The sequence below is a fragment of the Dioscorea cayenensis genome, chromosome 18 (assembly GCF_009730915.1).
Source record: "Dioscorea cayenensis subsp. rotundata cultivar TDr96_F1 chromosome 18, TDr96_F1_v2_PseudoChromosome.rev07_lg8_w22 25.fasta, whole genome shotgun sequence".
Lineage (NCBI taxonomy): Eukaryota > Viridiplantae > Streptophyta > Magnoliopsida > Dioscoreales > Dioscoreaceae > Dioscorea > Dioscorea cayenensis.
The window spans coordinates 17,629,742-17,640,951 of record NC_052488.1 but is presented as its reverse complement, the minus strand read 5'-3'; the positions used below and the strand labels follow the sequence as shown (position 1 = coordinate 17,640,951).

The following is an 11,210-nucleotide window of genomic DNA, read 5'->3' as shown; positions in this document are numbered from 1 at the left end:
AAACCGAAAAATCTTTCTTTCGTAATGTAATAGCTACCATAAAACCATACTCAATACCTTAGATCGCAAACCCGATGAAATGCCAACTACTTCTCCTTCGAGATACCGTGGAAAGGGAAAAGTCGTAATTACGTAGACTCGCTAGCAGAGACAACTTCGGAGATAGCTTCGGAAATGGAAAAACTGAAGACGCTAGTTGAGAAAAACAAGTAAAAGGCTCCAAAGAATTCCTCTGGGGTTACCCTACTGAAAAACCCCCACTTACTCTCATATCACTGAAATGGTCGGCAGCCACTGACTCCCCCATGCAAGGGCATTTTCATCCATAAAATTTGAAAAATCACTCCGCTGACATCCGTTACACGCTTTAGGGGTTGAAAAACATGGAATTAAAAAGGAAGGGGATTTTTTAGTAAGAAAACTAACTGGGATTTTTTAAGTAATATTGCAAACTTAGAGGGTGTTTTTGACAATTTCCACTAAAATATAATAAATTATTAAAATTTACAATTAAAAATTTTGAAAATATAAATATATTAACAAATGAATAAGACCTCACTTCTGACCCGCCTCACTTATCAAGATAGCCAATACAAATGGAACTGGACTTCCATAAATTAGATGTAACTTCACACCAAAAAACCAAAACAATAAATTGTGAAAATTCACAACAAATAAATCCTAAAAAATGTACAAATATATTAATAAATGAATAAGTACTCAATTCTAAATGACTTCTCACATGCCAAGGTAACCAATTCTATTTGAACTTTGGTTAACGCTCAAACCAGCCAATCCTGTTTGAGCTCTTAACGCTTATATACACACAAAAACACTGCGCCTTCTTATCTCTTAACAGTTGCTTGAAAGCCACACCAAAACAGAGAGAAGCATCTATCTCTTGCTTTTTGCTTTTGCTTTTGCTTTTGCTTTTGCTTCAATGCAACAAACAACTATCTATATATAGTGCAAGAATTCTTTTTCTCCAATGTCCTCCACTTTCCTCTATTGATACTTCTCCATATATATCCAATGTCCTCCTCTTCGTCAGGTCTCTCTCTCACACTCTCCAACCTTTTTTACTTATTGATCAACTAATTTTGTGTCTTTTTCATTCATAGATGATGAGATGACGGCGCTGCAAAAACACGTGGCGTTCTTTGACCGGAACAAAGATGGGATCATCTACCCATCTGAAACGTATCAAGGTTTTCATATTGTTTGGTGATTGTTATTCATTTTCTTCTATTTGTTAATGTTTTTCAAGATGTATGAATAAATGAATGGGTTTAGGCTTTCGTGCTATTGGTTGTGGTGTTGCCTTATCCACCGCTAGCGCTTTGCTTATCAATGGATTTCTTGCTCCAAAGACAAAGCCTCCTGTGAGATCTCTGTTCCTTATTTTTTTTTTTTTGCCCTCTTGATAAACTAGTATTGTTTCTGTTCCATGGTGAGGAATCTCTTTTTCCCAAAAACTCAATTGAGATGGAATAATGGCATTGAATCAATTAAAGAAGGAATTTTTCCACTGGAAAGCAAGGACCAGAACTAAAGAATGCGGTTATGGCTTTTATTGTAAATGGAGTGACATCATGGATAAAGGCGCGGAATTACTTCCTTTCTTCTTAAATAAGCTTAGTTTCATTAAAGTTAAAAAAATATATTTAATACAAACACGGTTGGTTTAAGTGGTGCAGAGTTGAGTTGAGTGTTTTTTTTTCTATATTTCGCCCAAACTAGTTTAGAGCGTTATGATTAAAAACCAGTGGGTCAAAACCAATATATATTAGCTTAAACTATAGTAGGATTTAATTAATATATTTTTTTAACAAAAACTACTTGTAATTGTTATTCTATGAATTAGCTTTGGCACAACATCAATTTCTATCATTAAAAAGCATTAAATTAGTTGCAAATTACAAAACCTCTTAGTTAATGTAAAGGTAGATTTGAAATAAATTTTGAAACATTACCGTATTCTCTAAATCATCACATGTTTAGAAACAAAGTTTTTCTTAAAGAGCGATTATAAGAAAGATTATGGTGGAATTATTAACTCTTATTTATTGAAAGAGTTGGTGATGAATTAAAATTAAAGAAACATGGGCCTTTTACTCAAGCAAGGATCAAGCTATCTCTCTCTAACATCATATTAAAGTAACCACGTAAGCATGCCGAAAAGTACTCTCCTTATCCCTAGCTCAATCTTTTATTAAACTATGTAAAGAAAAGCACAGCTTTAGATACTTGGCCTTATTTATTAAATTATTTTTTATTGATTAGTGGAGGATTAGAAAGATTTGTGGCTATTCTTTTTAATTCGATTATGCTTAAAACCTAAGCATAATTATTATAACTAAAGATCTCAAAGGCAACATTTGTACATTGATACTATGCCCTAACAATTTACCTTTATAAAAGGTATTTTATGACTTACTTTCAATTCTAATATCATATGCATATTCTGAGTGATTGGTTTGTGACAGTAATGAATCCCCATAGTAAATATGAGTGAAAAATTATAATTTGTAAATCTTTTAAATTCATCCATTGAATTTTTACATGAAATCTTATTAACCAAGGCATTAATTTGGAGCACTATATGATATACGTAAACCAAACTTATTATTTAGATTCGAATCAACTCAAAAACTTAAATTAATAAGATGAGAAATTTATATATATATATATTAAAATTTATATTTTTCAAATTAATCAGTATAAATTTTTTAGCTACTCTAATATTAGAAACACTTAATATGGATTATGCAATTTATATATTGGTCTAGTAAACTTCATGTGAAATCTTGTTTGTTGCGAGCTTACATTAGATATTTACATCCTCTTGCCACCAATTAGATGGTTTGCTTTCATGTCAACACTGGTTATAGTATAATGGTTTTTTATATCTTGTCATTTGTTCAGTATTTTTTGGCTTAAAATAAATACAGATTATTATTATTATTATTATTATTATTATTATTATTATTATTATTATTATTATTATTAACTATATGCCATCTTTTGAATACTTTCATATATCATGCAGGGAAAATTACTATCTCCAAGGTTTCCCATTTATGTAAAAAACATCCACAAGGGAAAACATGGAAGTGACTCTGGTGTCTATGATGCCGAGGGAAGGTAATAGCTAAATTTTAACTTTTCTGTGATAATTATGTAGCAGAATAACCTCTACTATCATTTATCTTTCAATTACATTAGATTATTTTGTTTTTCCGGTCTCTTATTTATTAGCTTCAAATTATGTTACCTTATTTTGTTGTTCCAACTTTACAGTAATTGTGTTACACGACTCTACACAAGAGAGAGAGTCATTATATTAGTTTAATTCCAACTTTATTTAATTTAGCTCCAGCAGTATTCATATAATATAAAGTCTAGGTGGAATTTAAGTAACGTGAAAGTACACTTTTGATTCACTAGCTATACTTCAAAAGCCATTTTGGTTTCGAATTTAAGAATGATACATTTTGGTTTGTCAACTACACTCACGTATCCACTTTTTATGACAATCACAGGTTTGTTTCTTCAAAATTTGAAGAGATATTTCAGAAACATGCACATACCAATCCTAATGCATTAACAGCGAACGAGCTGATGGAAATGCTGAAAGCAAATCGAGCTCCCAAAGATCGTAATGGAGCGTAAGTCTTGAGAATTTATCAAATCTCTAAAGTTCATTGCCTGAAGTCATATTCTCATTTAAACTTCAAAATTGCAAGCAAGTTTGTTAATGTGAGAAATTGTTGTGTAGTTTTGCAAGCTGGACAGAGTGGAAGATCTTGTACAGCCTCTGCAAAGACAAAGATGGACTGCTTCACAAGGGTACTGTAAGAGCAGTTTATGATGGAAGCCTGTTCTTGCAAATGGAGAAGGAAAGGGCATCATCATCATCATCATCATCATCATCATCATCTGGGAAAAAGGCCTGATGACAAAACAATTGACAAAATGAATTTCATGAGCAGGAATATGTGTGTTGTTTTAATTGTGCATAAAATAAACCAAAGATACATTTTCATGTTTGTGATGAAAGCTGGCTTTCAACTGCAGATGTCTTTTGTAGTTCGGATTTATTGTGTGGGTGAACAAGTATAGGAAAAATAATTATCTGACATAGTGTTTTGTACAATCGGTATTTGTTCAATTTTTTTATTTTTGTTTTTTATTTATTATTTTTTTTAATGGACATATCAGAGTTATTTAAAACAAAAAAAGTACAAAAGACAACAAGACAATAATAGCAAGAGAAAATCAAAAAGAGCCCTACATGCTCCCAACTGGATCTCTATGCTAATTAAGCTCACGCCATGATCGCCTGCATCTGTGTGGTGCCCACGGAACATCAAGCTAAGCTTAGCTGTCACAATTAAGTCTTCAAATCTAACCTCTTGGCTTCTGGCGCTGTAGAAATCCATGATATCAGCATGTAAAAAACTTTCATAATAATGAAAGAATATTCAAAGAAATTATTATGGAAAATATGAGTATTTTTTCTGGCCAAATATTCCAAGTTATTGCCCTGGTTAGAAGATCCCCGATTTCTCTCACTAGAGAAGGGAATTGGGTCTCCAAATACCCCAAAGTTCACTCAAGGTGTTAGGAGAGAAAGGAACTTTAAACAAAAAGGAAAAAATATCAAAAATAAACAATAAAAAGACAAAACAGGAGTAAATGGTCAACAAACTCTGATGCCGCATAGCAGAGTACACACAAAGTATCTACTCAATTACCTACACCGGTTTTTTTTATTTTAAGAAAGTAAATAAAGTGTTTAAAATGTATTAGAAAAAAATAATTACAAGTACAAGTACAATGACAAAAACATGTAAAACAAATATATATATATATATAAAGAGTTAGAGTACATGGATAAATACATAATATAGTAAAAAAAAAATTGACTAACAGAAGCGAGATGAGCCTTCTTCGGGATCTCTGGGGTACTGCTGGTGGCGATGACGATGACAATGAAGGTTGTGGGCGTGATGCTTCCAATGATGGTGGTGGCGACAACGGTGGGCAGTTAGATGGTGGGCCAGCTTCTCAGATGTCTCGGAAGTTGTCTACCTATAATCTCAAAGTTTAGGAGAAGTCATTCGCTCAGGCGGTCAGCTCGACTTCATCTAGGAAGCGTCCGTCTTTGAGGCCGAGGACTAGTAAAAGCTCTAATGGCACGTCTTCTGATCTTCAGCGTAGTGGACGAAGCTTACATGCTCTAAGCGTCCTTGATCTCCTAAGGATCAAACGTGTGGGTGCTACTTCCGAGCTTCTCATAAGAAGGCAAAGTGTAGACTCCAGGTGGTGTGTCTCCACTATTCATATGTTGGCCATGTTGCTGCAAGATGCACGGTTGTTATGAGAAGCAGTCCACGAAGGAGGAAACTACACGATCGATCCAAACAGATGAGCTCGAATAAGGGATGATGGCAGAGCTGAAGTCCAGGAATCCAGTTGCGGTACCTGCACCTTCTAAGCAAGAGCATCCTTACAGGGTTGCTATCTCTCTCCTACTTTCACCGGTAATTACTGCAATGCAGAAGGAGTTGGAGAAGGCGGCAATCCTTTCCCTGATCGAGGGTTTTGTCAACAAGACAAGTGTTCTCAAGGTTGCACCCTTAGTCATTAACAAACTGCTCGCCGGTCCAATTATAACCTTGAATGAATGCACTTTCCTAGTGCCTTTGACAAGTAGAACGAACGTTATGGATGTCTACAAGCTTAGATCCTTTAAAGTAGCTAAAAAAGATGGGTCGTGCACGCTAAAGCTGTCTCCCTAGTTAGCTGAGCTTGGAGCGGAGAGGAGAGCATCCGGCAAGGGAAAATGGGTTCTTATTTGGAATCTGCCCTTACACGAGTGGTGCTATAGCATTATCACTGAGGATCTGCGACCGGTGGGAGAGCTGGTGGCTCTTTTTCAAGCGACTGCCTCAGAAACGCTTTATCTCAGCATTGGTTTATCGGCATTTCAGAGTGTCTCTTCCATTAGAATTGGACTTTAGTTTGGGGATGCAGAAATATCTGGTGCTTCTCACTGAGGACTGAGGTGTTTACCCGAGTTACAGACGAGAATGGGGATGTTATGTGCTGCTAAACATGGGGAATGAGGTGGCAGAAGTACCTTCGATGGAGTGTCGTTTCACCCATGAATTCTCGTCGGAGGAGAAAGGTAAGAAGCAACTAAATGATGTTGTGGAGAGCCGGAAAGATAAGGGGGTGGTGGAGCTCTGCTCTCGCCCCAGCGACAGAAGTGATAGGCTGGTGTGTTTTGCCGAGGACATGCATCCAACAGGTGGCGTCGCTGAGATGGTGAGACTGGCGGTGGTTGAGCTTGCCTCTCGCCCCAGCGACAAAAGTGATCGGCCGGTACGTTTTGCTGAGGGCGTGCATCGAGCTGGTAGCGTCGCTGAGGTGGTGAGATTGCCGGTGGTTGAGCTTGGCTCCCACGCTAACAAAGTGGCAGAGCCACGCCCTCGGACGGCGGTGCGCCAGACCGGTGGACACACCAATAATTTGCGTGGATCCGATGGTAGAATGGTGGCTCGGTCCTCCGAACGGGATTGTGATGTTTTGATGTCGCATGTTACGAGGAAATGACATGTTGATCATTGGCGCATTAGGCAACCGAGTGACCAAAAGTCAAAAACTGGCCCGTGTGGCAAGCTTTCATCGTCCAAAGTTCTTGTGTCTGAGGTCGACGCTGTCGGTGTTGCATCTGGGCACGTGGCAACCATGCGGATGTTTGTAACTTCGGAGGCACGTGAGGGGAAGACAAGGATGGCTAGTTCAGTTGCGGCTCCGGTGGATTTGGAAGCTGGGATGAGCTTAAGACTAGTTCAAGATAGGCCAAACCTTAATCAAGACTAAAAAATTGGTGACCCATTGCTGATTTGTGAGGTAGGCCAAGTTCCAATCCCGAAACAGGGTCCATCATCTCTTCCAGGTTCGGTGGAGCATGCTCCTGGGCCTGTTTTAGGAGCCATGATTGAAGTACATATTGGGCCTGCACATGTCTTGGGGCCTATTTATGGGCCAACTTTGTGATCAAGTAAGTGCTTGAGAAGCAACCTGCCCCTTTACCTGCTTTGTACCCAGATTTAGCGATGCCTCTACTATTCTTGGTGTGGTGCCCCCTATGGGTTTTAAATGGTAGTTTATTTCAGGAGTTTGGGCCTTGATCTGGGTGACTGTTCCCTCTCTCCTTGGGATTGATTCCAATACTTTGGAACCAAAGGAGTCTAAGAACACTGACACCCAATCAATGGGAGCCGATGCCAGACTTGTATGGCGACAGTGATTCAACGTCTTCTAAGCAGCAAAAGGGTACTAGAATGACTGAGCGACCCAAGAAACCTCCCTTGAGGTTCAATGTAGATGCGGGATTCCTAGTCGAACCGCCAAAGTCTATAAAAAAGAACATAGGATGAGGGGAACATTTGGAAGGTACGCCCTCCAAACCACTTTTGATTTCTGATTGGTCCAATGCTCAATTTTCTTACTACTGTAATGCATGTGGTATTGACTTTGGTGATTCTGCAAATGAATGTTTTAATCATATTCCTATGCTTGAAGAGACACTATCTGCCTCTGCTAAGGGGCTAGTGAAGGCCTTTTCGAGGTCTGCGAGGACTAGTTGTGCTTTATGAATATTATATCTTGGAATATTAGAGACCTAGGGAGACTTGGCAAACGATTTCTGGTTAAAGACTTTTTGCATTTACATTGTGCTAAAGTTTGTTGTTTACAAGAATCTAAGCTAGATGAGATTTCTTTGTCAACTTGGCGTAAAATTGGTGGTAATCGTCTGGACCAATTCGAATTTGTACCTGCGAGAGGGTCAGTTGGCGGTATAATTTTGGGTTGGAATAGCATACTTCTGTCCAGTAAGTTAGAAATGGTTGGTGCGTTTAGGTTGACGGTGAACTTTTGCTGCAGATAGGACAATTTTAAATGGTGATGCACTACGGTGTATGGTCCAAATACGAGGGCTCTTAAACACACTTTTTGGACGAAACTTCGAGATTGTGTGGCAGTCCCAGTGTTCTATGGGTTGTTTGTGTGACTTTAATGCAATATTTACATTGGAGGACAAAATCTCTGGCACTCCCAACCTTAAGGGCATTCATAGTATCAATGCTTTCTTGAGTGACCTTGGACTTTTTGAGCCAACTTCACTTGGTAGGCGTTTCACTTGGACAAATGGACAAGAGGATCCAATTTGGGTTAAGTTAGACTACTTTGTGGTTAATAACACCTGGGTAGCCCATTTAAATAAATTAATTCAGAACAGCCTGCCTAGACTTGGGTCTGATCATGTGCCGATTTGTATGGAAGTTGGTAATCATGGCTCCACTCCAAGACCTTTCCACTTTGAGTTAGCGTAGTCTACTTGTGAGGGATTTCAGGATCTGGTCAACCAATGGTGGATGGCCATTTCACTGGTTAGTTGCGGCACTTATGTGTTGGCCAAAAAAGTGACTAGTTTAAGGGAATATTTGCGGCGATGGGCCAAACTCAACTTCGGCTCCATCAAACTTAAGAAGCTGGCTTTGCTTCATGAGATTGAAGTGTTAGACATTGTGAAGGAGACTCGAGCCTTATCTATGTCGGAGTTGCAACAGGAACAGTCTTTATTGGAGAATTTAGTGATGATCTGCAAGCAAGAAGAGATATACTAGAGACAAAGATCAAGAATACAATGGTTAAAGGAGGATGACGAAAACACAAGGTTTTTTCATGTAGTAGTGAACTGATGAAAAATTCAGAATTTTATTCCAAATTTTCTACCTAATGGTATCCGCATTGAGGATCCTAGACATATCAGCAAAGTGTTCACGGAGCAGTTCCAGCAGCGATTTGGCCACAAGCGCAATTCAAGATTCTAGGTTGACTTTACGGAGGCTATTGGATCACAAGCACACCTCAACCTGGCACATCTAGAAAAGTCGTTATCGCTACATGAGATTAGGTCTGCGGTCTTCGACCTGGGTGGCAACAAAGCCCCAGGCCGGATGGCTTCCCTATTGAATTTTTTAAACAATTTTGGGACAAGATCAAACCTGATCTCTTGCAACTTTATGAAGATTTTTATCACAGGAGAGCCAACTTAGAAAGAATTAACAGGGCTAGCATCGCTCTCATCCCCAAAGTTGAATCTCTTCAGCCTCCAGGGGATTATTGTCCTATCAGCCTTATCAATTCCTCTTTGAAAATACTTTCGAAAATGCTTACTGACAGGCTGCACAAGGTCATGAACTCTCTTGTAGACTCGGACCAATATACTTTTTTGAAAGGAAGATGTATCCTTGATAACATAGCCATTGCTGAAGAATTGATCTTTAGATTGCATAAGCACAGAATGCCGGGACATATTCTGAAAGTTGACTTCGCAAAAGCCTTCGATTTGGTGGACTGAGATTTTCTCTTTGATCTTCTGAGGGCTAGGGGATTCGGAGAACGATTGATGGGGCGGATCCAGAACATCCTGTTCTCTTCTAAGGCTAATGTCCTTATTAATGGGTCTCTGAATGGCTACATTCGTTACCGTAGGGGACTGAGACAATGCAATCCACTATCGTCTTTATTGTTCGTCCTTATTACAGAAGTTATAAGCACAATGTTCTCACATGCTCTTAGGTCCAAAATTTTGGTTGGTGTTCGTCTTGGAGAATTTGGAAGTAAGTGCAACCTTCATTATACCGATGATCTGTTGGTTTTGACAACAGGTGGACTGGAGGTTCTTAGCATCATAAAGTTAATACTTTATCTGTTTAAAGGCATGACAGGTCTTAAAACCAATTTTGTAAAAACTTGCCTCTATTGAGTAGTATGGGGGAACATCCTTTGGCTGCAGCTGTGGAAACTTTAAACTGTGTAATCGGCCTTCTTCCTGTTACCTACCTTGGCGTTCCACTCTCTGGAAGACTTCCCCGAAGACAAGATTGGGAGGGGATGATTCTGAAAATCAAAAGGCGTCTTTCTACTTCAAAAATGCAGCACATCTAGTTAGACAGTTACCTTACCCTAGTTAATTCAGTTTTATCTGCATTACCAACGTACTGGATGTCCATTTTTAGACTGCCTTGCTAGGTCATAAAGAAAATCAACTGTATCAGGAAAGATTTTTTATAGTCAGGTCTGGATATCGATCACCCGGGTTGTCGATTGGTATGTTGGAAGAACCTTTGTCGGTCCTGTGATCAGTGGGGTTGGGGCATTTTGGAATTGCAAAGCTTTAATATGGCGCTGCTAGGAAAATGGTGGTGGAAGTTTACGAGAGATCCCAATTGGTGTGGTGTGACGGTGGTTCAATTTCATTATGGTCTCTCCCGTTCAAACGTGTTTCCTAGACTAACGGGCCGGGTCTCCTTCTTCTAGAAAGGTGATAACGGACGTATAGATGAATTAGCATATGTGTACATGGAGAAGTTAGATGCAAGAGTATTTCGGTAATTTGGTGGGCGACAGGATTTTACGATTCTACCGGGTCTATTTCATGGGAAACAGGTCAAAAAACAAAAGTCACCAATTTATGTCCCATAAACTCGTGAGTCATACCAAAATTTGGCCAAATTCCATCGTTTAGGCCTCGAAAATCCTAATTTTGCCATTTTTCGTAATAATTGATTTCGTTATATCTTAGGATAGAAATCTTTGATTTGTGAGTCGTTTGTGGCAATAGTCTTTATTTTGTTAAATCTTTTATTTCTTGCTGATATTTGAGAATTTACTATTTTTGGTAAATTTTCAAATTATCTCCTTTCTTAGTGCTATTTTCGCCTATTTAATGTAAGCCTACATGCAAGAGAAAATCAGTTTTGTGATCATCATTTTCATTGAGTAATAAGATTTTACCCTTTCCCCAATTCCTGGCTATCTTTGATCAATGGATGTTGGAAGGCTTGTTATCGGGTATTCGTGCGCGAATCAACGGTCTCAAGTATACCGCTGCATCAGTTTGGTATCAGAGGCAGGTTCGATCATGCACCGCGAAGACGAGGTGCGGGTTACCCTACACAAAGGATGGAGGAGATCTATGAATGTGATGATGATGCTAGATTTAAGCAGCGAGTTGGCCACCTCTTAGACCGTCGGGTGGAGTGAATTATAGAGGAGTTGACTGACAGTTTACCCAAATGATGGGTAACGTCAATCAAGGGCGTGTGCCCGAAAGTGGAAGCGAAGGC

General features: G+C 38.9%; 2 protein-coding genes across 2 annotated transcripts; both read left to right on the top strand.

Moving 5' to 3' along the window:
- Positions 1-843: 843 nt before the first annotated feature.
- On the top strand, positions 844-4,196 carry LOC120281859 (probable peroxygenase 5). Its single transcript, XM_039288553.1, has 6 exons — positions 844-1,051; positions 1,122-1,208; positions 1,294-1,382; positions 3,050-3,144; positions 3,543-3,668; positions 3,779-4,196. Exons 1-6 carry the CDS (start codon positions 1,033-1,035, stop codon positions 3,954-3,956), a joined length of 594 nt encoding a protein of 197 aa, XP_039144487.1. The 5' UTR covers positions 844-1,032; the 3' UTR covers positions 3,957-4,196.
- Positions 4,197-9,487: 5,291 nt separating this feature from the next.
- On the top strand, positions 9,488-10,029 carry LOC120282854. Its single transcript, XM_039289691.1, has 3 exons — positions 9,488-9,701; positions 9,750-9,809; positions 9,878-10,029. The coding sequence occupies exons 1-3, from the start codon at positions 9,488-9,490 to the stop codon at positions 10,027-10,029; spliced, it is 426 nt and encodes a 141-aa protein (XP_039145625.1).
- The last annotated feature ends 1,181 nt before the right edge of the window (positions 10,030-11,210 follow it).